Below are 26,370 nucleotides of genomic sequence, written 5' to 3' on the forward strand. Positions count from 1 at the left end.
AATCGGGCGTCGGAGCATATGAAACCGGCGGAGACCGAAACCGACGGCTAGGGTTTACGGAGGAGCGGCTCGTCGACCTTCTTCCACCGTTGGCCTGCCTCGCTGGCCGCGGTCGCTCGCGCAGTCTAACAACAAACTTTGGCCTCTGGCCGCCTGGGCGTCCTACTTTCTTCCTCCTTCCCCACGGACCCGATCGAGCACGTGGCCGAGCCGACCGCATCCACCTCCCCTCCCAAATCAAAGCACGCATTCTCCTCCGGCGGCATGGAGCCCTCCGCCGGCGGAGACAGCGCCTCCGCGGCTGCCGCTGCGGCGGCGGCGTCCTCGTCGGGCCCCTCCACGTCCGCCTCCTCCTCCTCCTCCTCCGGCGCGGCGGCTTCCGGGGGGGGCGCCAGCGCCAACCACTACCTCGCGAAGCGCGTGCTCCACGGAAGCGCCGTGCAGCACGTCGCCCGTGGCCACTTCCGCTCCGAGCACCTCTCGGAGGTCGTCCTCTGCAAGGTTGGCTCCTCCTTCTGTACCCCCCTCCTTGGACCCCGCTTGTGCCGAATCACGCAGTGGACTCGCGATTGCCGTGTAAAGGAGAGGTTCGATACCCGGAGGGGTTAGCTTAGCTTGGCTTGGTACTGAATTGTCTGTAAGGAGTCCAGTGGGAGGGGGTGTTCTGTGCGCCGCTGACCATCCTGTTGGGGTTTGGAGGTCTGGATCCGGGTGGGTTTTGCTTGCTCTGCTTTACGTACTGTCAAGGAAATAGGCGTGGAATCCTTCACATGGTTGGTGCGAAGATGTTATTAGGTCCAAACAGATTGGTTAGGTTGTTTTTGCTAGCACCGTCTCAATTTCTGCAGCAGAACAATTCGTAACAATTTTTTTTTCAATTGTGGCATCGGTGTTCTTTCCTTATGCTTTTCCCAATGTATTTTTATGTCATCTAGGTAAAATTTGAATCAGAATGTGGCATATTTTGGCTGAACTAGCAGATAAGTGTACCTAAGAAAATGAACTACAATTGGAGCTCATCTGTAGTATGATAGGACTCTATCAATCTCTTGTTGCAAGGCTGCTGGATTAGTCGTGCACGATGCTGTTGTTGTTTCTTGTTTATTATTAGTTTGCTAAAAAGTGTTGGTCATTTGCTGCAGGAAACATCACTAGAATTGGTTGTGGTTGGTGATGATGGTGTTTTACAGTCACTCTGTGAGCAAAGCACATTTGGGATTATAAAAGATGTTGGTGTCTTGGACTGGCGCTTTAAACACTTCGGTATATGGCCAGAGGTGCTGTTCGTTTTCATAACAAAGTATAGCACTTCAGATTTTCTTTTCTTTGTGGTCATCTCTGTTTATAGTTGTCTTTGAAGTGTTGACATGTCGAATGATGTTTAATTGCTATATTTTTCAGATAGAAGGGAAAGAAATTCTGGTTCTGCTGTCAGATTCTGGAAAGCTTTCTCTTCTTTACTTCTGTTGTGAGATGCATAGGTCAGTGCTTCTCGTTAATTTTTTCCATGCTTCTTTTCTTTTCTGTAGATTCTAGCTGTTTGTCACACATCAAACAAGAGGTTGCACTTAATAGTATCAAGGTTAAGGAAGGTGTCTGTTAAAAAAAAGGTTAAGGAAGGTGTAGTTGCGTGCTAGGCAATTATTTTTAGTTGTATTTAGTGCATGGCAATTTCGTTATGCACTTATCCCATTGTGTTTGAGATTGATTCAATTTGCTTTTGTAGTTTGTTCCACTATTCTGATAACTATTATTGATAGACATGAATTTGTTGTAGGTTTATCGCAATTGGAAATATTGAGTTATCCAAACCAGGAAATATGAGAGATCAGCTGGGAAGAATTTTAGCTATAAACCAAGAGTGAGTGAAAGTTCTTTTCGTGCTGTCATTTGAACGCTTCATCTGTTAAATAAGAGCTCGGGTATTCTATTATCAGTCTGATATATTAATCTTTGCACCACTCAAACTTTCTCAAGAACAATTATTTCCTTCACCTTTTTGTTATGAATGGACTCGTGGTTGGGATTTTTAATATAGTGCACTTATGCTCAAAATGTCTTTGCATGATTGTCTATTCTTTGTTCATAGTGTGTGCTTTTTTTTGCAGCTATCAGTGTACTCCCGGTTGTTTTTTTACTACCATGGTTGGGGTTTGTTATAGTGCATTTTGGACAAAACGTCCTTGCATGATTTCCTACTCTTTGCCCACACTGTGTGCTTTATTTTGCAGCTATGTGTGTACAAGGTGGGAGCATTTGATTGTGAGATGAGGAAATTTCAGCGTTTCCTGTCTGGCACTGCACTTTTTGTTCATGTCTCTGGGTTGTTTAACTTCGCAAAAAAGAAAATTTTCACTGCTGTGCTTTTGTGTGCAACATTCTGGTTATCAGTTTACGCACTGTCTTGCATTGTGAGGATGTCAAACCTCAACCAAGAATATATTTGGATTGCGTAAAATGGTGCTTCATTGAGCCGTGAGGCATTTATGCAGGATTTATTATGAACCTGATCATCAATATTTCTTCAGTACAAAGATTTGTTCTTGATGGAAGCTTTCGTGTGCATATGCATATGGTATTAGTATAGATTGCAGCCATGGATTTATGATTCTCTCCTACTCCCTCTGTCCCATATGAAGTGTCTCAACTTTGTCTAGATACACATGTACGTACACACTAAAACGCGTCTAGATACATGCGTATCTAGAAAAAGTTGCGACACTAAATATGGGACGGAGGATGTATTATGCGTCAATATATATTTGTACTTTATTACTGCTTGACGTCTACATAACCTTTTGAGTGCTCGAAGAACGGCTCTTGTTATGAAATTATTGACAATACTTCTCTTGTCAGCTCTGAATGGGTTGCTGTCAGCGCGTACGAGGATGAGTTTGCTATTGTGCATGTTGAAAGGAGTCCCCATGTTTATGGTCCAAATAAAGGTAAAATCTCTGAGAAGGTGGCTATTTAATGTGAATAGTGCCTTTCCTACTTCTGGTGTTTATGCTCAATCTAATCTAGTACATTATTCCAGATTTGAAGATCTTCCATGTCATAATCTTAGAAATATTTTTATCCACCAGAAATTGTAGAGGGGGCAAAAATTTCGCATGCTGTATATAAGACCAATGATATCTGCGGTACGGTTTGGAGCATGTGCTTCATGAGGACTCACTGCTCTACGAAAGACTATTTCCCAGTTGTGGCAATGGTAATTAACAGGTTAGCTCTTGACTTGTTTCACGCATTTGCTATTTGATTCCGTCGTGTTGTAATTTAACGCGTGCAATTTCTTTGTTTCAGAAAGGGCTCTGAGGTGAATGACTTGGCAATGTATGGGCTAGTCCCCAATGATGGTGGCATCCAGCACATATCTTATTTTTTGGAACCTGGACCTTTGGCACTTGAGGTCGCAGAAATTCCTCAGCTGGGTGGCTTTGCAGTTCTATTTCGTGCTGGTGATATTCTAATTCTGGATCTCAGGGACCCAAAGGACATCAGTTGTACCAATAGCATAAGCATGACAGGAAGTCTGGCTGGAGAGCAGATCAGTGTTGAAGATTCTTGTCGAGGGTTAGATGTTGATGACGATGTGGCTGCTTGTGCGTTGCTAGAACTGAGAGATTCTGGAAATAACATAATGATAGATGACAATTACATGGCTATTGATGGTGTTGATAACCTAGGTAGCATGAAATCAAGGATTATCTGTTCATGGAGTTGGGAGCCAGAGGCCGCACGAGGACGACCAAGGCTGATCTTTTGCTTGGACAATGGTGAATATCATATTCTGGAATTTAATTGGGATACTGAAGGAGTGAAGGTATTGCCTGAGAGTGTCCATAGGGGTTTGCCTTGTAAACCTCTTTTATGGATGAATAGAGGAATGATAGCTGGGTTTGTGGAAATGGGAGATGGGATGATCCTTCAACTTGAACATGGTAGACTGGTGCATAAAAGTTCTGTTCAGAATGTAGGACCCATATTGGATTTAGCAATTGCTGACTACCATGGAGAGAAGCAGGATCAGATGTTTTCATGTTCTGGAATGTGCCCTGAGGGATCATTGCGAGTCATACGGAATGGTATCAACGTGGAGAAACTTCTGAGGACTGAACCTATTTATCAGGGTGTTACTGGATTGTGGACTTTGAGAATGAAGAGAACTGATATGTATCACTCTTTTCTTGTATTAGCATTTGTTGAGGAAACAAGAATACTATCAGTAGGACTGAGTTTTAATGACATCAGTGATGCTGTGGGATTTCAGCCTGATGTTTGCACGTTAGCATGTGGTTTAATAGCTGATGGTGTACTTGTGCAAATTCACAGCAAAGGTGTAAAGCTCTGTTTGCCTACGGCATATGCTCACCCTGAGGGTGCCCCCTTAACTTCTCCAGTTTGTGTTGACTGGTATCCTGATGTCACTATCAGTGTTGGTGCTGTTGGACACAATATTGTTGCTGTGGCTACATCAAACCCTTGTTGCCTATATATTCTCAGTGTCAGACCATTATCTTCATTCCAGTATGAGTTGTATGAGATACAGCATGTCCAATTGCGATATGAAGTATCTTGCATATCAATTCCAGAAGAGGACTCGAGACGGAGTCCTGTAGCAGTGCGTCGTGCTTTTGGGAGGGGAAAAAGGAATAATCTCCCAGCTAAAGTTGACGTTCGCATGTTTGCTGTCATTGGGACTCATAAACCTTCTGTGGAAGTCATCTCATTGGAACCTGGAGAGGCATTTATGCTACTCTCAATTGGGTCTATATCAGTGAACAATTCATTTGGTGCTCCTGTTAGTGGACGTATACCTGAAAGCGTTAGGTTTGTAGCATCTGAGAGGTTCTACATTCTTGCAGGTCTAAGAAATGGAATGCTACTCAGGTTTGAGTCAGAAACAAGCGAAGAACATTATCTCCCTGATTCCTTTTACAAGGAGTCTTCTACACATTCTGTTAATACACTCCTTCAATTGATTGCTATGCGACATATTGGAATTACCCCCGTAGGCTTGGTACCATTGAGCGATTCAGCTAATTCTGACATTATTTTGCTCAGTGATAGGTCATGGCTATTACATGCTAGTAGACACAGCTTGGCATATTCATCCATCTCATTTCTGCCTGCATCCCATGTCACTCCAGTATCTTCGATGGATTGCCCCAGTGGTTTGCTGTTTGTTGCAGAGAACTGTTTGCATTTGGTAAGTTACTAGGACTTGGTTGAATCCACGAAGCAAAACATATGTGCACATATTTTCATCTGAGGGATCACGAACCATTATGTTACTGCTCCTAGCGCATATCACTGCTAAAATGATTTGGGATCAAATGCCATCTAGGTACATAGGAATTTGATGGAAGATTCTATAGTGCAAAGGGTACAGTGAGTGCAAACTAACTTGAGCTACAACATTAAAAATCACTGATCTGTAAATGTGCAAAAGATAGGAGGTGATACTAACTTTCAAGGCCAAGATGGAGGGAACTGTCCTTCTCTCTTTTTTCTTCGATTTTCTATCTTACACCCATTCCATCTTCCTCCATGATATTGTTTCCTGGGAGTGAAAGAGCAGTGTTTTTCTGCCCCACTCATGTCCCAAACTTCAGAAGTGGTTAAATTCCACAACTAACCAAAGAGTCAATAGTGTCGTGTGACCAGTTACATTTTTCTGGCCAACAAGCACTGCATGTGGGTTTCTGCACTTGGGTAAAGCAGTAGTTGATGAACTACTACACGTTAGTTGATTAAGTATCTCCTTCGGTTTTGTTGATTATATGGTCTGAATAAATAAGAAAGATGTAATGTAGTGCTCTTTGTTGGTCACTGAACTGTTTCACAGCAAATAGGGTTGCACTAACCACTATCCATGGCAGATCATGGTTCAGTATTTGTTTGTCAGTTTGCATCCAATGTGCACGTTGCACCATATCAACCTTTGGAAATAATGTCTGCTTTATTATTTTAATATACCTGTGTTTTGTCAGTTAGTAGTTGGAGACTTGGGAGGGAACTGGTAGCGATAGTCACAAGTTGTCACTTTTTTTAATTGCCTGTATTTTCATGGTGATGTTAGCTCATTTACTCCATCCATTCTAGAATAGAAGGTGTGTAATTTTTGTTGACTGTCAAACTTTGATAAAGTTCGACCAAGCTTATAGAAAAAACCAACAACATTTAAAGTCCCAAATCAAGATCACTATATCTATCTTGAAATATATTTTCATAGTGTATTCATTTGAAATAGTAGGTCTTAATAATTTTGGTGGTAAGCTTGGTCAAAGTCTAGAAAGTTTGACCGTCAACAAAAGTTATACGCCCTATGTTTTGGAAAGGAGGGAGTAGAACATGGAACATGAACTTTTGGCTAAGTCAGATCTCTTAGTTTTGCTAGTCCCATCAGAGCGCTACCCTGTTAGCTTACTGTGAAACTATTTCTACTTTCTAGTAGAGTTCTCTCTGTTCCAGGACATCTCTTAGATCTGCCATACAGTAGGCAGTTACTGGCAGACAAAAGCATGCCACTTTATCTTCAGGGCTTTTAAGTAGCTGTTGTTGTGGGTAATGTTCTGTTTTTTCCCCACATGCACATTTATGTGCTGCCATGTGCATTACACCTTTGTCAGTTTAAAACAATTTTTTTGTCAGGTTGAAATGGTTCATGGCAAAAGATTAAATGCACAGAAGTTATCAATTGAAGGAACTCCAAGGAAAGTGCTATACCACAGCGATAGTAGAACGCTGTTGGTTATGAGAACAGGGTTAACTGGTGCATCATGTTCTTCAGATATTGTCCAAATAGATCCAAATAATGGGACATTGCTTTCCAGATTCAAGTGTGAACCTGGTGAAACTGCTAAATGCATCCAGATTGCGAAAATAGGAAATGAGCAAGTATTACTTGTTGGGACAAGTAAATCTACAGACCGACCAATGATGCCGAACGGTGAAGCAGAAAGGTTTACATCTCATCTATTGTTCTTGTTAATAAAGCAATGGTTAAATAAGACTAGCATTGGCAGCTAGGCTGCTGTTACGGTGCCTAGTCATCGAAGCTATGTGCCTTGCCCCTGTGCCGATGGTCCAGCCACTTTTAATTTGTTAAATTTAACACACCTTGTATGTAAACCTAGTATTTCTATTTCTTGAACAAAAAGGTACTCCCTCCGTCCTATAGTATGAGGCACGCACGCATTCCTAAATCATCAATTTGATTAATTAAATATATATTTTTCTTAACAAAAAATGCATCATTAGATTCGTTGTCGAAAGAACTTTCTAATGATTTAATTATTTAATTTATATTTTGTTAGCTAAATTGACGATCTAGGAATGCGTGCGTGCCTCATATTATGGGATGGAGGGAGTAAACACAGCTTTTTCTACATAAAATTGTGCTTTTTTGTCAGTAACTTGATTCTTGCCTTTTCATTGTCTGACATGATTTCATGTGGGGCATTTCCGAACTACTTGCTGAGTACCTGTTCTTTATCATTAATTATGTTGATTGCACCTAAATCCTTTCCTTTTATGCTATACAAGTCTTGTTTGTTTTATTGTTGATTGCTGTTGCTGCACTTAAACTACTTTTCCTTGTCCATGACTTGTCACTTTCAACTGTTTAAAGCTCCTTTTCTTTTAACTGTGACCTTTTTCAATTCATGTAGCAGTATCAAGGGACGTCTAATTGTTCTAAGCTTGGATACTCTTGGAAGTCCTCGTGAGAGCAGTTCATTCGTTCCAACATCTAACTTGAGTTCCTCTTCTCATACTGGCTCATTCCCGGAAATTGTTGGATATGCAACTGAAGAATTCTCTAGCAACAGCATGTGCAGCAGTCCGGATGATGTTTGCTACAACCAGATTCAACATGAACAAATGGCTGGACATATGAGATCACTGACTCATGTTACCTTTGCTGGTGCAGTTCTTGCTGTCTATCCATATCTAGATCGATATGTGGTTGCAGCAGCTGGTAATGCGGTATGATATCAGTTATTTCCTTCACTATTTTCTCAGAAATCACTTGGAAATAACAAAGAAGCAGGTTAGAGAAATAGAATTGCAAAGGAGCTTGACTGGCGGCTGTCATATAAAAGCAGCTAGCACGTTTGGACACCCGGCAACTCCCAATTGACATCTGATTAATATTTATTCTGGAAAATAGGATTCCTTGTTCTTGGCTTCTTGTCCTGCCTGTCTTTCACGGTTTGGTAGATAACCTATGTCGGTGGGTGCGGAGGCAGGGTAGCATAGAAGCGGGGATCTTTGTGGCAATATAAGCTTGATACTTTGATAGGAAGACCAGTGAAATCAGAGTAGGTTGGAAGAAGATATAAGACGGGGTGTTTGTCCTATACTATAATTTCTGTTGGAATGTTCCATGGAAGAGTTAATTTTCCATAATAAACAGTTATTGTGATGTCAGTTGGTAATGTAACTGCGCTACGTAGTTATTTCTTTTTGTTATGTTACTAAGCTGAATTTCCCAGACTCCGTTTAATGTTACTACCATTCGTTCAGTAGAATCTTGCTCTAACACTTGTTCCCTTTTTCTCTATCTTGACAGCTTTGTGTATTTGGTTTTGTGAATGAAAATCCCCATCGTATGAAAAAGTATGCTATTAGTAGAACCCGGTTTACAATTACTTGTTTGAAGACATACGCATCACGGATTGCAGCAGGTGATTGTCGTGATGGCGTCCTCTTCTATTCTTATCACGAGGTAAACTCTGCATTCAGAATGTGACATCTTCGGAAATGATGTTTCTCGTTGTGGGATGATGCTCTTATTATTCCCTCTGATCCTGCTTACCCCATTTTGTTGATTAATATCAGAATCTTAGGAAGTTGGAACTTATTTATGCTGATCCTGCTCAAAGATTGGTGGGTGATGTTGCTCTTTTAAACTGCGAAACTGCTGTGGTATCAGATCGGCGTGGGAGCATATCTGTATTATCCTGCCCAAGACTGGAAGGTAGGCTATAGACGTGTAGATTTGTCTTCTTCTTCCCCATGGATTTCCGGTCAATATGTTTGATCCAATCTCTTCTGTCTTATGTACATGGTTAACTTGGTAACAGACATTGTACCACACAGAAAAACTGTTGATTTGAATTTGGTTAGGGACATGTCACTCCATATATTTCTTCAGTAGAAGCTTTAAGAAATGTGGGATAATGTTGCTAGTTTAATACTCCCTCCAATCCATTATAAGTGTCTCAAATTTTGTACTAACTTGGTACAAAGTTGTAATAAATCTGAGACACTTGTTATGGATCGGAGGGATTACATGTTTGTTCTCTCATCATTATGCATGTACCCATGCTATTGAGTTCAAAGTTGCTTCTTAAATTATTACAATCAGTGCTTTAAGATCTACTTTTTTTTGTGAAGCTTTACGATCTACTTCTGAATTTCTGTTAAATGTATTTGCAGTTTCTGAAAGTCCAGAAAAGAACTTAGCTGTACGGTGTTCATTTTTTATGGGTGAAATAGCTATGAGCATCCAGAAGGTAAGTTTTTGTTGTTTAGGGCTCAGTCAGTTCTATTTTATCACAAGGTAGGATACTGTTGTTTAGAAACTTACTGGATGGGAGGATATGCTTAGGATTTTGGGGATTTCCTGAAGGGTTAGATGCAAATCCCCCTCCTGATGGGTCCTAAAGGATTTCATCCTATTGTCTGAATTTTATTTGTTCATTATGGCTTATCCTGATTCTTTTCAGTCCTGTGGAAAAATCTCACCTTTTTTAAAATTTCGTTCCATTTCCTATTTTAACCAATGTAATCTTGTAACTCGTGCTTGTGATTTATTTTAGGCTGCATTTAAGTACCGGCTTCCAATTGATGACGAGACAGACCCAGTGTTGGAATCAGCTTATAACTGTGTTGTGGCGAGTACTTTGCTGGGAAGTGTTTTTGTTATGATTCCGCTCACTAGGTATGTTTGAGACAGACACTTTTCTTCTGGGCATGACTTCTTGATGTTGTTCTCTGCATGAATAGAAAAAAAAAGCTCATTAACAAAGAGAAATACCATAATATGGATTGCCAAAAATCGTCAGTAGAATAGAGTTCTGTTTAATGTCTTCTGATCTAATACAGAACCGTGTACCTTCCCGTAAAGAGAGGCAGAGCTTTCATATACGTCAGTTAAAAATCCACCTTCTAAACCGTATACTGCATGCAGTGAGGAGCATCATCTGTTGCAAGATGTCCAAGAAAGACTTTCACTTCACCCGTTGACTGCTCCAATCTTGGGAAATGATCATGCAGAGTTTCGTCGACGTGGTATCCCGGTAGGATAATCATCATTACTCATTGCTCGATTGTACAGAATGCTGCCAACTCCACATGATAAAATTCTGAAAATTAGTAGTAACCTGTTTACTCATGTGGCAGTTGGGGATACCTCCCATTCTGGACGGTGACATGCTTGTGCAATTCCTAGAGCTCACTGGCGAACAACAGCAAGCTGTTCTTAATGACATGCCTTCAGAGAAGGGACCACACAGGTCTATCTCAGTTTTCCAGGTTATGCGAACGTTGGAGCGACTCCACTACGCGCTTAACTGAGGTTTTCTCCAATCAACTTGGTTGACTGTGCATTTCAACTTAGCCGGTTTTCCAATCTGTTTATATTTTGATGGCCACATTTGGCGCTGAGGTGACATTGTAGTGCAACAGTTTAAACCTAATCCCGTTTATCTCATCCTGTGTCTATCAATTGGGCATCCCTTAGTGAAAGATTTGTACATAACAGATATTTAGCAAAAGATCATCCATACATTCTCTGCATTGATGCACACAGTGGAACATCCTTTGGTTCTCTTAAAACGTTGCAACCTTTTGTTGACATCTTTGGTACCCATGATCTAGGCAATTAACATGGCGAAATCCGGCTGAAGTTATGATACAGTTATGCAACCCTTAGGGTTTTTTGAACATCCAGTTAAAATAAAAGACCCCAAACTTTCAGTGGTAAAACATGTTAGTGTGTGTGCCCTCAAATCCTTTTAAAAATAATCAGTCACGTGTGGTATATGCACGATATAAATATACCATTGTGGAATAATAATTACTACCTCGTTTCGTAATTCTTGTCTCGAATTTGCTCAAAAATGGATTATCTATTCCTAAAAAATGTCTAGATACATGTAATATTTTGACAAGAATTATGGAACATAGGGAGTATATTATATGTATTATGATTAATCATACGTGACAATTACCAAGTCAAACAAGGTTCAATTTATTTGCTAGTCAATGAGTAAAAAGTGGCTAAAATGAAGTAAAAAGACTCGAGAGTGAAGTAAAAGAACCTGATCGTGAAGCAGAAAAGATCAAGATCAAAGAGGAAGAAAGGAGGAAGGGGTTATGTGAAGAAGATGAATGGATAAAGCAAATGGTTGACCTTAACTAATCCAACCATTAATTGGTCCATGGCGAAGAATGGTGGATGCTAGTTTATGGTTACCAGCGTAGCAACTCCCCGTGGTCAGTTTCAGACAGGTCCCTTTCCCATTTGGGGGGCATACAATTTTCACAAAGAATTCGAGATAAAAATATTCCAGAGAACTTTTGGATTTTGAGCTTTCCACATTTCTAGAGAACTTTGGGTAATTGAACTTCCAAATTTCTATAGAACTTTTGGTATTTGAGCTTTAAATTATTTAAGAGAACTTTCAGAAATTTTCTGTTCAAATTTTCTAGAGAAAATTCGGAGCCCTAGCTATCCTCGGTTGAGCCAAGACACTGTAGTTGAGCCCGAGCAACCTCTTGCTCCACGCTCACTCAACTCAACAAAAAAGACGAGGAAAAGAGCTCTCCCCCTACCTTAGGAGCGTTGTTGTGAAGGTAGAGTTTCTACCTAGATGACTCCATGAAAAAATTCATCTTCATGGCCATCAAAATGTTCCTCGCCTTTCTTGTCGTCTGTTCGAAGCCAAGGAAAGTTTCTTCGAAGGGTCAAAGGAGTGGCGAGCATATCACCAAGACCCTACCTCCAATAGGTCTCGGACTCGCCACCATCTTTGGGTGCTGCCCTCGATATTTTCGCTAAGCAAGATTAGTAACTCAGCTGGCTAGGTCCCTAACCCTATGTACAAAGTAGATAGACCTCCTGACTCGAGCGCCGATGTATCCTTGAGGTAGCTCAGTCCAATAAAACACAACTATGCAATGCCATTGTGTGGAATGATGCATAGATCCCTGCGCAGTGCTGCAAGGGCCCTAGATCACAACATACATACCCGTATTGGATCTAGCAAAAAGAAGAAGACAAAGGCAAGCTCCAAGCTATGACCACACCGCCCAGAGACAAAGACAGTGAGGGGTCATGGTTGATGCAAGCCAAGCCAGGCTCGGGTCGAGCCTGTCGAAAGCTTGCCTCCGAAGTGTCATTCTTGTTGACTATACGGCTGCCTTCGCCCGCAGGGACCGTGTACACACACAAATAACTTTTATAACCTAGTCTCGACAGCAACGGGTAGTTTAAAGGTGAAAAAATATTGTTGAAACATGCTCATACATATATAGGTCTAGTTTCGAAGACCTCGACGAAACTAATTCAATGACTAAACTAATCCAATGGCCAAAGCAGAAGGTAAATCGGATTCAAGTGTTAGAGTTAAAACATATTGAAATTTGTTTTTTGCATTAAGTTGTCATGCACGATGTGATCATGTCTGGCAGAAATCTGCACATGCATCTCTCGCCTGTAAAGTTACATGCCTGGTTCAGCGGAAAAAAAAGCAGCTGTCTCCGTTCCTAAATCCTTGTCGTGGTGTTAGCCTAGTTTTGAAAACCGGTCCGGACCGGCGGTCCCACCGAAAACCCCCGCAACCTGGACCGGACGGGCCACCGGACCGGGAAAAACCGGGTGAACCGAGCGGTTTGGCTCGAACCGCCCGGTTCTGTTCCCGTTCACAAAATACACCTCGTCTCCCTCGTCCTGTCGCCGCCGCCGCTCGTTCCTTGGCTCTCAGCCATAGCGCGACCGGAACCAGCGCCGCCTTGCTGCTCCCGCGCCTCTCTGCCACCAGCTCCTCACCGATGCCGGGAGAGCCCGCAGGAGGCGGTGCACGGCCCGAGGGAAGAGGATCCCGCCGGATCCGGCTCGATCTGGCCCGACGCGAAGGATGCCGTCGCGCGGAGGTGGGCGGCGTCGGTCGCGCGGATGGAGGCGTCGGCGGCGGTCGCGCCGGTGAGGGTGACTGCGGCGGTGGCGTTGCTGCGCGGCAGCATGGCGGGGTTGTACCGTAGGAGGCGGCGGCGCGCTTGCTCGCGCTGGGGGAGGCCGGACCGCCGGAGGCAACAACAGCAACCGAGAGAGAGAGAGAGAGAGAGAGAATGAATGAATTAGTCGAAGGGGATTGGGGTTTGGGGTAGCCGGGTAGGTGAAGGCGTTGAACAAGAAGAGAGGATTTATTTAGTTAAAATATAATATTTTATATTTTAAAAAACCTGACCGGTTTAACCGTTGAACCGGCGGTTTGACCGAAAAACCAGAACCAAAAGCCTCGCCGGTTCGGTCACTGGTCCGGTTTTCAAAACTAGGTGTGTTAGTGCAAATTTGCACTAAAACCGGACAAGTATTTAGGAACGGAAGGAGTACATGCCTGGTTACTTTGCCCACCAAAGCCATCGCATTGTAAGCACGCTACTATACACTCCTGTATGTATCATTACTTGTAAATCGGAGTACTGTATTGCACTATAATAAGCATCATTACTTGTGCTCCCTCCGTGAATTTGTATAAAACTTTATACAAATTTAGACAAATCCACGTCACTTATTTTAGATTACGAAGGGAGTTAGTCATGCTCGATAAAGAGCTCACTTGCATATTTATCGATCACATCGAAGTCCTGGAATTTCGGTCAGACGGGAAGAACCATTCCGACCTTGGATTCTCCATCCTATATCCTCCTTTCAGCAAAACAAACTCAACCTCGCCGCTCGCCATGTTATACACGCAATAGCCGGGAACTCCATCAGCGATCCTCTTGCAGTACCGGCAGCAACGGGCGGCCCCGAGCCGCCGCCACGCCCAGTCGACGCCCAAAATAAACACGCGGTTCCCTCCCCAGCAACTCTCGTCAACCAAGTGCTCCGTGGACGATGATCCAAGCGCCCTGGAGCAAGCCCTGCTGAGAAACAACACCTGGCCACCCAAGTCCTTCACCTCCGCCCACTCTCCCGTCTCCAAATCTGCCTCGAACACCTGCAGCTTCATCCCGTGGTTTATCCCGTCGTTCCTGCTAGGGATGCTCCATCGCACCATGAGAAGTTTCCTCCCGTCGGACGACACGACCAGGTGGTTGTTCACTCTAAAGTACTCCGACGCATCGCCCGCCGCCGCCGCTGTCGCTGGCCATTCATCGATGATCTGCTCGATGCGGCAAGGTTGCGCGGGATCGTGCGTGAGGAGCTCTTCATTGTAACTCAGTGCGAAGATCTTTCCATGGTGGTAGATTATGTCCCTGTAATCGGACGCGCAGATTGACCACGAATCTGTACCTTGCCGGGAAACCGCGAAGCTGACGTCGGTGCCGTCTCTTCCGGTGTGCATGATCGCCGCGAGGAGACGGTGATCCGGCGAGCACACGACGATCTTTTGATAACTGGTCACCAAGCCGGTCACTAGCGGCCGTGTCGTGGAGGTTCCATGGCCGGCGGCGGCGGCGGCAGCGCAGCAACTGCCATCGGTGCATTCGTGGTCTGTATAGCAGCACGGGATCACGATTTTGTCTGTGGAAGCTTGGGAGAGATTAAGATCCCGGAGGAACAACCGATGATGATCAGAGCGCTCGAAGAGAAGCCAGCTGCCGAAGGAGACCCGGGTTCGGCAGCCCGACTCGGCGAAGCGCCGGATGTACAGCTTACGGTCGGGGTCGGCAATGGTCTGGTAGCGGCCGGGGCCGAGATTGATCAACGGCAATGCGGGAGGCAGAAGCCGGCCCTGCTGGTTCGCGAGGAGGCGCCAGTTACGGCAGACGGCTCTGAAGCTGAGGCGGTCGGCGAGAGACGGTAGGCGGCAGAGGACTAGGCCGGCCAGGTCCGGCGGGAGCTCCGGCCAAGGTGAACGGGCGCTCGTTTTGCCGATGCACAGGCCCATAAACCGATACAATGCGATCGATGATAGCTTGAGGTTGATAATTTCTTGCAAAGCTCCCGAGGTACACGTAAGGTATCTGGTTGTGTCAACATTAATTATACACGAGCAGGCCTGTAACAAACTGTTGCCCCCGTAAAATATCAGGACAAGGAATCCTGATCCTGGCGGAGTCAAAGTCGAGGCGGAGTCGAGTTCGGCCGTCGTCCCTAGTCCTCCTTCTCCCTCGCCCGCTCTATTTAATCTGATCCGCGCTCCATCGTCCATTAATCCCGTCCTCTCCTCAACCGCGCGACGCACGAACAAAGAACCGGCGCTTCGCTTGCTCTGCTTTGCGGCATGGCGCGCGTGGTGGCGCCGATCCCGGTGGCGTGGCTTGAGGGGGACGTGCTCGCCGAGTACGTGCGGTTCCTCCAGGAGGCGGAGGCCGCCGCCGCGCAGCTTCCCGGTCCCGGCGGCGTCAAGTGGCTGGAGGGGGAAGTCCTTGCCGACTTCCTGGAGTTCCTTGGAGAGGACGTCGACGAACGTGCCGGGCACTACTCTGTCAGCAGCGGCGGCGCCGGCGGAAGCAACAGCGGCGATTTCATGGAGGAGGACAACGATGAGGACGAGGAGGAGATGGCGTATATGCTGCGGCACATCACGAGCCTCCCGGCGGTCATGGCGCGCGAGGCGGCGCTCCAAGATTGATTAATCGGAGCGGTTTGGTTAGGGGCTTCGATTCAAGATTCAAGATGTCTAGCTGTGGTGTAGTTTCCTTTTGTTTCGTCTCTTGGAACAATGAATGTCTTCACTGTGACGAAAGAGATCGGAAAACAGAGCCAAGCTATTGTCCTCTCTGGCTTAATGTTACACGAACTACTGGCTCTGTTGCCTGATATACGTTGTAATTAGTTCAAAGGAATAATAGTGCCCTTTATTCGCATTGCCAGGGTTTCTATAACGATGGAAATTTAAAGTGAGCCCCATTGTTTCAATAAAAAACAATTCGGCATTCCCAGTTGTAAGCCAAATTTGTGTGCACCCGTGAGTCATCTCATTCTACAAAGGGCACGAACAATGTTGGTCACGATCGGTTGCTAAGAAAATATAGCCTGGGTCTAACCCCTGCGTTAATATTTTTTATGTCTTTTTGGATCAAATTATGTTGTAAACCACACACATTTGAGTTCAAATTATTAACAGGGGTTTCATGTAGCATTAGTGACGAGTAATGTGAAATTAAATCACCTCTTTTTATGTAAAAATAATTATCTAGCATTTTCTAGAGCTAGAAAACGAGGAAAAATGAAACAATGCTTTCCATAGATATTATGGATATATTAGCTTGGGATAAAAAAGACAGTCAATAAAAAAATTAAAATGGTACATAGTTCACAAATAACAAGCTAGCCCTTGCGACTATGTGGCGGTGGCATGGAGGAGCAACTCTGTGCGTGCGGGCACGGTTGCTTTGCTTGCTGACGCTCCCGGACGGCGTCCTACTCCTGCAGTGGTGGTGGGCCACCTCGTTGCCGAGGCTCTTCGATGTCAACCACGGAAATGGACAATAACAACTAGGGGAGTTTGCCGCATGCCCAACGAAAAACAGACGACAAAGCCTCCTAGAAACTCAATCTAATAAGAGAAAGTTTAGCAAGATGATGGAAGCATGATATACAAATTAAAATATTATATGTTTTTCTTAATTAGTTAGATGAGAGAGAACTAAACTGGTTGTAAGTTCATAGTCAGCTGCAGCATGGGCTCCTTGAAACTATGTGAGAGTGGGATGTGTGTCCAAGTATTAATTAACTACTCCATCCGTTCCATAATTCTTGTCGAAATATTACATGTATCTGGACGTATTTTAGGAATAGATACATCCATTTTTGAGCAAATTTGAGACAAGTATTATAGAACGGAGGGAGTATTAACTATTATACATGCCAGCAATGCTATACATACGATACAATTCATACAACAAATTGGTACGATTCGACTCAAATTAGCCTGTTGTCAGTACGTGGGGACATCAACATGTAGTAATTGCCGAGTCTTGTCGTACGCATATTCGAGGCTTTTTCGTATACATGCGGGCTATTAGATTGAGTATAGATGATATGGCAACATGTTATAGTATCGCTAGCAAGTGGCTATACTATGTATCCTTGTCCTAAGTTATTGTACAATTGCTGATGAGATGCGTGGATGGAGGAGAGCCGCCTCTTTAGCCCAATGGTGGGCACCGGTCCGGCGGGCCTCGTTGTGGCGGTGCAGATGGAAGTTTTTGAATTTTTTTAAAAATCATTTTCTTTTTCAAGTGTCTTGCACCCACACTCGGAAAACCCGTCTGCTAAGTGTTGCTCAATTGGTGAGTAACTGCAGAAGATTGGATCTTGAAAATACTATGGATCGCCCCTCCAATGGTGGCTTAGAAAATGCCAAGTGCCACTTGGTAGGCGCCCACTAGAGGAACATTCTAGTAGAGGTTTCGGTTTTTGCCACTTCAAAACCGCACTGGTCCGGAGCAGCTCGACCACCCTTCACCGCCGGATTTCCCTTTAGCCAGCGCTAGCCGCCGCTCCAGGTGGTCGGCAGTAGTGACCACTGAAGGGTCATCACGAAAGAGTCCTTTTGTAGTAGTGTTAATTGAAACAATCTGTATGTGGATTGAATAAATTAATATTACCATGTGATGTGCACCTCCTAATTTCACCATTTAAGAGCCATTTTGGCTTGTTAATCATGTAAAACAATGCTTATACATGTGGTTAGGCTGAAGTAGGAGTTGTTTGCACATGTTAGGAAGCTAAGGGGGCTGAATGCAAAGCTTTCTATTTAGGCCTTTCCCCTTGTTCGAAAATAGACAGAGAGTTGAGTCTTCTGTGTTCTTGAGAGCTCTAGGGTTAGGGTGAGAGGAGAGGCATTTGATCTACCAAATCCACCTAGATTCGAGAGAGATTGTTGTGGGATTGGAGCCTCCCCATCCTTGTTGGCTTACACCTTGTACGCTTCATCTCCATAGTGAAGCTCCAATGTCGCCGTCGCCCGTGGTTTTTCCCCGTAAGGGGTTTCCACGTAAGTTTCGGTGTCTCCCCTTGATTTGGTGATTCCCTTACTATATGTGTTGCTGTTCATCGTTTCTACTTGCTATTGGCATCTATTGCTCAAGTTTGGTGCTATTTGGTTGAGTTAACATTTGAGGCAAGGTGTACTTGTGTTCTTTGATATATGGATGATTTTATTGGCGTTATTGATGTTCTAGTAAGCTACCCTTGCAGCTGTTAATCTTGTGTGAAGGTTTGAGAACTCGGTGTGTTCAGATTTGATATACCGGTTCAGATTTGTACTATGCACACAAGGTGTTTGTTGAAATGCTTGTGAGGAGCAGCTTGCTGTTTTGAAGGTCTTTTGCTGCCCCTCTGTGCTCACAATTTGGTATCAGAGCCGCTGTTACATGAAAGACACTTGTTTGTTTGTTGTTTGTGTGGAAATGTCAACTTTGGAAGTGAGCAAGTTTGATGGGAATGGTGACTTTCGGTTATGGTAAGTGAAAATACATTCATCTCTTGTTGACAAGGAACTAGACACAGTGTTGGAAGGTGATGAGAAGGCGTTGAGTGAGGAGGTGAAGAAGTTAGATAAGAAGGCATTGGCGGTGCTCCGTTTGAATCTTGCTGATAATGTGTTGAGACAAGTTTGTGGGGAAACGACCGCTGTGGCACTTTGGAAGAAATTGGAAGCTCTCTATTTGGACAAGTCACTCTCCAGCAGGTTCTACCTCATGATGCCTTGTTTAGGATGCGTATGACAGAAGGCACTCCTATCAAGCAATATATTGATGAATTCAATAAGGCGGTGCTTGATTATCAAAATTTAGGTAGCTCTATGGACAAGGAACATTTGGTTATTTTGTTCTTGTGTTCACTCCCAGATTCTTATGAAGGCATTAGAGACCAAATCCTTTATGGTAAGGAATCTATCTCCATGGATGATGCTATTTCAATCCTCTTATCAAAAGATTTGTTGAACAAAACTCGCATGGAGAGTCATGCTGAAGGTGAAGGTCTCGTTGTGACACGTGGGAGGTCCTTTGAGCGTGGTCGTGGTCGTGGTGATGCTTCTAGTAGCAGCCAAAATAAGACCAGGGGAAAATCAAGGGGGCGTTCAAAGTCCCGTTCAGGAAAGAAAAGTATTATCTGCAATTACTGCAAGGAGGATGGCCATATAAAGTGGCATTGTCCCAAGTTGAAAGCTAAAAGGGACAAGAAAAATGATGGCAGCAAGGGTGAGACCTCTTCTTCAGCTAATGTTGTGGTTGTGATGAGGACATCCCTAGTCCTGTATCATCAACTCCAATTGATGATGTTGCTGCACAAGACAAGCCCAATGAAGTTAGACTTGGGCCAATAACAAAAGCACGTGCAAAGCTACTTGAACAGCAGGTGAGCTCGCTCTTAATTGAATATGATGTTTTAATTGACGAGAGCTTTATACTACATAATTCTATGCATTTATGTATGATCAGATTTGAAGATGATTCAAGCCTTGCACGTGGAGGAGGAGAGTTGCAGCAAGATCCATTACCGTTGATTTCCAATATCAAGAAGAGCGCGAGGGAGGAGAGGGAGGCCGGCGCACCACATGAAGAGGAGGAAATCAACCAGCAATAGAAGTTGTCCTGCCTGATGCTAGAACAAGTCCTACGACACGTCAAATATGTCTAAGGCATCAGCGCACGTCGAGGAGCATGTGACACACATAGGGCTGCCTACGACATGGTTTATTTGCCTAAGTGTGAGTTGGGCCTGCGTGCCCCTAGTTTTGGCTGAATCCAACGTTTTGGGTCAGTTTGTATCAAGTTTGGGTTGAACCAAGCTCGAGTCCGAGTCCAATTAGGTTGTTGGACGTCCACCCTCCTATATAAGCTGATGGGCGCCCACGATTAGGGTTAGACCACGTTTAGATTATTCAGAACCTTTCGTTGAACTACTACAAGCATTCATCTGAAATTATATTCCTCTTTGATTCGATCAGGAATTTTACCTTCACCACTTTGTTGCAATCTGGTGTTTTTGCTACTGAAGATTCAAGTGCTATCTATTGTTCCACTGGGAATTGGTAGATTGCAGAACCGCTTCATGGTCGGCGGCTACGTGCGCAAGCGTATGGTGTTGCGAATATCAAATAGGTTTGAGAATTGTTGCATTGGCAGCAAGAGACCAGCCAGAGATTTGTCAGCGTCTCGCGAGTTATCATCTATCTACTACGAGCTCAACGAGAAGATCGGGCCACCCCTTATCAGGTTGCAAGTGAAGATGATGACAGTTCTGGTGAGTTACTTGTGGTCAGTGCAGATTCTTCTTCAGTTGGGCAGTGTGCTTCTAGCAGTTCTGCTGATTGTGATATGAGTTTCAGCACTGGTTGGGTTCTTGATTTTGCTTGTTCCTATCATATGTGTCCGCACACAGAGTGGTTTGCCACTTATGAGCCATTAAATGGGGGTTCAGTTTCTATAGGCAACGACATGGAGTGTAGAGTTGTTGGTATTGGTACAATCAGATGCAGAATATTTGATGGCATAATTCGTACACTCACAGATGTTCATCATGTTGTTGGGTTGAAGAAGAATTTGATCTCATTCAAGGCACTGGACAGAAAGGGCTATAAGTTTGTGACTCATAGCTGTTAGCTCAAGGTGTTCAGGGGTTCCTTGTGTGTGATGAAGGCACTCACCACTCTAGATACAGATGATCTGTACTTCTTGCAGGGCAGTTTGCTTACTGGGTCAGCTTCTGTGGCTTCTAGCTCCCAGCTGGATGATGACACCATGACTAAATTGTCGCATATGAGATTCGGGCACATGTCAGAGCGTGGTATGACAGAGTTGAGTCGTTGTGGTTTGTTGGGCAGCCGCAGGACAGGCACTTTGCAGTTCACCCGTAACGTCTGGTCGGCCGATAGAAAACCTCTCCCACGACCAGAGCTGCAACAATAAAGGACATCCAAGCAGGGCTGACTTGGGCGACGCAAGCTGGCAAGCGTTGCACATACCTCGGTATGTAGCCGCTAAGATAGCCGAACCCCAACTCCTCTGTGTGATGTCGTCACCGCAAGTTGCATTCGCAATCTCCACTGCAATAGGGATGTAGCGCGCACTAATGGTGGTGACGTGGTTCTCGGTGAACATCACCTTCCCGAGAAGCCACATTATATATGCCTCAAGGCTCCGAGTGATCCGAGGCTCCGTCATTTGGGTCTCTAGATACCCAAACTTCTGAATCTCCATGCAACAAAAACCAAGTGTTAGTAAACCCATGCAAGTATATGAGGTATGCTCTTAGATATATTAACTTAAAACACATCGACTAACCTGGTAATTGAGCAACCAATCTAGCTTAGGTCCGTGAGCCTCCGAGGTAAGTGGCCCAGCTCTGGCAAGAATATCTTGAAAACGTAGTGCCATACCCTCTTGCCAATCAGCTGGTGCCTGCAACGGTCCTATAGAATCACCCACCAATGGTAGTCCCAGTAGCATCGACACATTCTGGAGAGTAGGAGCCATCTCTCCCCAGCGAAAGTGAAACGTGTGTGTCTCGGGCCTCCATCTGTCCACTAAGCAGCTCAGCAGCGAGTGGTCAATTTGTAGCCATGTAGAGTTGAAGCCTCGTCGCTCGCCCTCTACCATTTCCGCACGAGTTGCCTCAACAAGTCGTGCGAAAGGTAAAAGGTCAGCCCACTTCAAACTGCATAAATATACATACAGGGGATCATTAAACTAAACGAAAATAAAATGAACATGCAAGGGATGAATAAATAAAATGACCATGCAAGGGATGAATAAATAAAATGGACATACAAGGGATGAATAAATACCGCTGAATTCAGGCAGGGTATATCATCCAATTTTCCTTAGAAGTGCGCGTGACAAGGGGCTCGACACTTCCAGGATGCGCCACCAATCGAGCAGCCCGATACTTACTCTCAATCTCCGGAGATAGCAGTGATACTCTCTCTATTTTATGCCTGCAACATTTATAAATATAGTTAGACATACAATACAAAGTTAAGCATAGTTCAACTGAGAGTACATATTAAAACATAGTTGAACAAAGAGTACAACTTAAAATATAGTTCCACATAGAGTACAAATTAAAACATAGGGCACAAATTAATACATAGTTTCACAAAGAGTACAAATTAAAACTTAGTTCCACATAGAGTACAAATTAAAACAAAGAGTACAAATTAAAACATAGTTTCACATAGAGTACAAATTAACACATAGTTTCACATAGAGTACATATTAAGGCCATAGTCTAGTTTCTTCCTCTCCCTCGTCGTCCACGGCTCCCTTTTCCACGGGCAGTAGCTCCGCTAGTACCGAAAGTTGGACAATAAGTGTCCCTATGGCCAAAATGGTTGCATAGAAAACATTGTCGTGAAGGTCCTCCGGCTTCAGATTCATCCATATCATTTCAGATGCGCCTGGACGGGCGTCTGCCTATGCCTGTCCGCAGTAGCCCGGGGTCAGGGATGTACCGCCTTTCACCAGGGGTTACCTTGTTGAAATTGTCCATTGCACGAAACCCTAGCATCTCACCCGTCCATGTGCTAAGCACAGACTCTTTCAGGTAATAGGGAGACACAAATGAGATTGCGTCCATCCCTAGCTGCCTGCAAGCAGCAAGTACATGTGAGCAAGGAAGGTGAAGCAACTTTGGTTTGCTGCAGGTGCATTCACACGTTGGCCATGCTTCATTTCCAATCTTCACCTCCTGTGTCCTCAATTCATTTCCACAACCGAACTTGTCAGTTGGCAAGCGCACCTCAAACATGTGTTCTTGATTACTAATGGCGGCGGCAGTATGAGACCTAGCTTTTTCCATCTTCCCATCCATGTACTTCATAATCTTTTCACAGTACCGTGTATTTGGGTTGTTCATGATATGCATTTCAGCTCTCTGGCGTCTATCTCTGAAATACTTCACCGTGCCATGGAAAATACCCTCGACGATGGCTGTAAGTGGTAAAGCTCTATTTCCCCTTAGGACAAAGTTGTATGTTTCTGCCAGGTTAGTAGTCATGACGCCGTACCTAGCGCCATGTCTGTCGTGCAGCAAAGACCACCGCTTCAGAGGCTCGTGCTCTATCCACTGCTGAAAGTTTTTAGTCTGCCTCCCAACCCTTCTCCTAGTGCTGGGTCGGTCAAACCCTGGCAAGTCACAAAGCCCAACAGGTTCTTTCTCAGCTGGTTCTGTTCCAACTGCTGTCTGTGCAGCCACTGCTGCTACATTTGCTGCTACCGCTGCGGCTCGTGCCTCTCTCCTCTCCCTAACATGTTTCTTCATGAACTCATCAAGATAACCACGTATCCTAGTGTTCTTCCATTGTTGGTTCTGTTTGCAGAGTTTCTTGAATAGATTCATAAGTGACTTGTTCCTGAACTGCGAGAAGAAGTTGGCCCCCAAATGCCGCATGCACCAACGACTCTGCATGTCCTGCCATGGAGTTTGTTCATCAGGCCCAGGGTTTGTCAGTGTCCTTATCGCACTGAGTATGCCTGCATGTCTATCATGAAGGATGCACACATTCGGCTTATCATGCACAACTGCTCTCTTGAGCTGGCTGAAAAACCATAACCAACTTTCAGTGTTCTCACCCTCCACGAAAGCAAATGCGAGCGAAACGATTTGATTGTTGCCGTCTTGACCAATGGCGGTCAAGATCTGCCCCCTGTATTTGCCAATGAGAAAAGTTCCCTCTATGCATATCACCGGTCGACAATGATTGAAAGCTTGGACGCATACACCGAAAGTGAAGAACAGTCGATGTAGCACCCTCACAGTTGGATACTTTGGGTGCAGGAAGTGTTGGATGTCGGCATAGGTGCCTGGATTACGGGCTTGCAGTGTATGGAGGAGGCGGACAACAGAGTCGTACGAGTCGAAAAACGAACCAAATCTTTCCTCAAGAGCTCTCTACTTAGCCCTCCAAGCCTTGCCATACGAAATGTTGTACTTAAACCTTACCCTGACCTTATGCATGATGGCCTTCACTTCCATTGCTTTGCTCTCCACTATCTCCGTGTAAAGCAACCGAGCAAGAAGCGTCGACGAGAGGTTACGATGGTCATGAGGGATACTGTGTCATGACACATGTGTGCAACACCAAGTCACTCACAACCCAATCTGTGTCATACTTAGGAACATAGCCATGCACCCTCTCGGGACAATCTATTTGTTCGCACTCCATTGTCAGATATTTTTGTGAAGAGACTGTTGTTTTGAAAACCCTTTGCGTGGACATTGCCCAAGCAATTATTGCATCCTGCAGATGTTTCTTGTCAGGAAATCTGGCACCCTTCGCAATGTTGTTCTGATGATATTGCCATGCAGAGTCGTGCCCATCGTTCACGGTCATAGCTGAAGAGAAGTCCTGATTCCATGATTGAGGAATCGGCATCTCCTCTTCGTCCGACTCATGAGACTCATCGTCATAAAAACTACGACCATCGTTATCATCATCCTCCATCTGGTTCTGGAAGTGACCATCTTCTTCGTCCGCATCTGCCTCGCCAGTGTACCGATCCTCTCCTACTGCTCCGGAGCTCTGGCCTGATTCATAACCACCACCTCCAGCATTCGACACAGAGTTTGCATTGGACAAGTGATAACTTGATTCACCCTCGCCTTCAGCTGGATTGGTCTCATGAGCGACAACCTGTATTAAGGCGACAGGTGCAGTTCCCCTTTTCTTGCAACTCTCTAACCAGCGCACCCACTTTGATGTCCGGTCTATCGGCCTCAAAACCCAGAAAATATTTGAACTTTACTTGGTCCACAATGCTTGCAGACGGACGGTGTATGTTTCAGGATTGAGCACTAAACATCCTACCAACCATTCCTGCAACTGACTAAACGTTCATGTTTGAGGGGCCATTAGATCCAACTCCACATACTTAATCTGACTCAGATCAGCTCCGTGGTCAGTTGTTAAGACAGTACCGAAACCGTAGTAAAAAACAAACTTCACTACACCGGACATCTCTGATGCCTAGAAAAATATTGATACGCGCCAAATACTAAGCAGTACGACATATTAAATATATTAATACACGTCAAATACTAAACAGTACGGCATAAACAAAATCTAGCCTATCAAAACATATTAATACCGGCCATAATATATGGACGCATCAAATACTAAGCAGTACGGCATTAACCATTGTACAAAATAATTAGCAGTACGAAACCCTAAAACATACTGTGATATATAATTAGACACGTACCCTCATAAACATATACATTATAGGCTAAATACGTGAGAGATTAGGATTTACACTTGAAGCGTGTGAACCCCAACCTCGAGCAGCCTCACAGTCACCGGATGAGCACCACCTCCACCTACAAACTCCTCCAAACCACCACCATTGCTCCAACTTTGCACCACAAAATTAGCTCTACATGGCCTTTGAAAACAGTAGATCGAGGTGTCTTTGGGTGCCAACTAGGTAGGGGATGCGATTTTGTGGGTTAAATGGGATCAAAATGCATTAATTTGGGTTAGAAAATTGGGGCATTTGAGGAGAAAAGGAAGAACAGAAGAACTAGGAGGAAGAAGCGGGGGGCACGGGCGGCTCGTCTGGCTGGGCTCGGGCACGGGAGGGATGGGAAGGGGGGAAGGGAAAGGAAAAAGGAAAGATTCCGGGGGCCCGACCCACCGGCCCCCTTTCAGCCACAGCTAGACCGACTGGCCAGTCGGGCCCGGCGTAACCGACTGGGCTTCAGTCGGTCTGGGCCACGCCGACTGCCTCTTGTGGGACCCACGCTCTGCGCAGCCTGCCTCCAGTCGGCCTGGCCTAGGCATCGGCCTGGGCCAGGCCGAGGCCGTATTATTTTTGAAATTTTTGATAAACGCGTATTATTTTTAAAAATATTAAAAAATCGTATTATTTAAAAAAAATTAGCCGGATTAGAGCGTATCAAGCGTGGAAGCTAATCGCAGTCCAAGTGCCCTACCGTCTCCGACATCGAGTTGGAGGAGGATTAATAACTCTCGATAAATACAAGGGAATCGCAACCGTTCTTCCATCATCATCCCTCCGGCCTCCGCTCTCTCCTCAGATCGACGTGGTTCCGGCGAAGGCTAGAGCTAGCCCGATGGAGAAGAAGGCGGCGAACTGCCTCGGCGTCCGCGACGGAGGCATAAGGCGCAACGCCAGGATCAGCCTCCCAACGCCCGAGGACCTTGGCGTCGA

The 26,370-nt window shown here is 44.7% G+C and overlaps 1 protein-coding gene across 3 annotated transcripts; it reads left to right on the plus strand.

Moving 5' to 3' along the window:
- Positions 1–10,827, plus strand: LOC100839023 (splicing factor 3B subunit 3). 3 transcript variants are annotated; one of them, XM_010229941.3, is made up of 15 exons: positions 1–501; positions 1,143–1,277; positions 1,402–1,481; positions 1,778–1,861; positions 2,857–2,945; positions 3,087–3,225; positions 3,307–5,212; positions 6,658–6,968; positions 7,677–7,992; positions 8,579–8,734; positions 8,848–8,986; positions 9,448–9,524; positions 9,831–9,952; positions 10,202–10,310; positions 10,414–10,827. In XM_010229941.3, the coding sequence occupies exons 1-15, from the start codon at positions 265–267 to the stop codon at positions 10,585–10,587; spliced, it is 4,074 nt and encodes a 1,357-aa protein (XP_010228243.1). In that variant the 5' UTR covers positions 1–264; the 3' UTR covers positions 10,588–10,827. The 3 variants fall into 3 exon arrangements, with proteins under 3 accessions (XP_010228243.1, XP_003557414.1, XP_010228244.1); XM_003557366.4 differs by having other exon boundaries at positions 7,680–7,992; positions 10,414–10,800; XM_010229942.3 differs by lacking the exon at positions 1–501 and having other exon boundaries at positions 1,143–1,300; positions 10,414–10,800.
- The last annotated feature ends 15,543 nt before the right edge of the window (positions 10,828–26,370 follow it).

This window comes from Brachypodium distachyon, chromosome 1, assembly GCF_000005505.3.
Source record: "Brachypodium distachyon strain Bd21 chromosome 1, Brachypodium_distachyon_v3.0, whole genome shotgun sequence".
In the NCBI taxonomy this organism is placed as follows: domain Eukaryota; kingdom Viridiplantae; phylum Streptophyta; class Magnoliopsida; order Poales; family Poaceae; genus Brachypodium; species Brachypodium distachyon.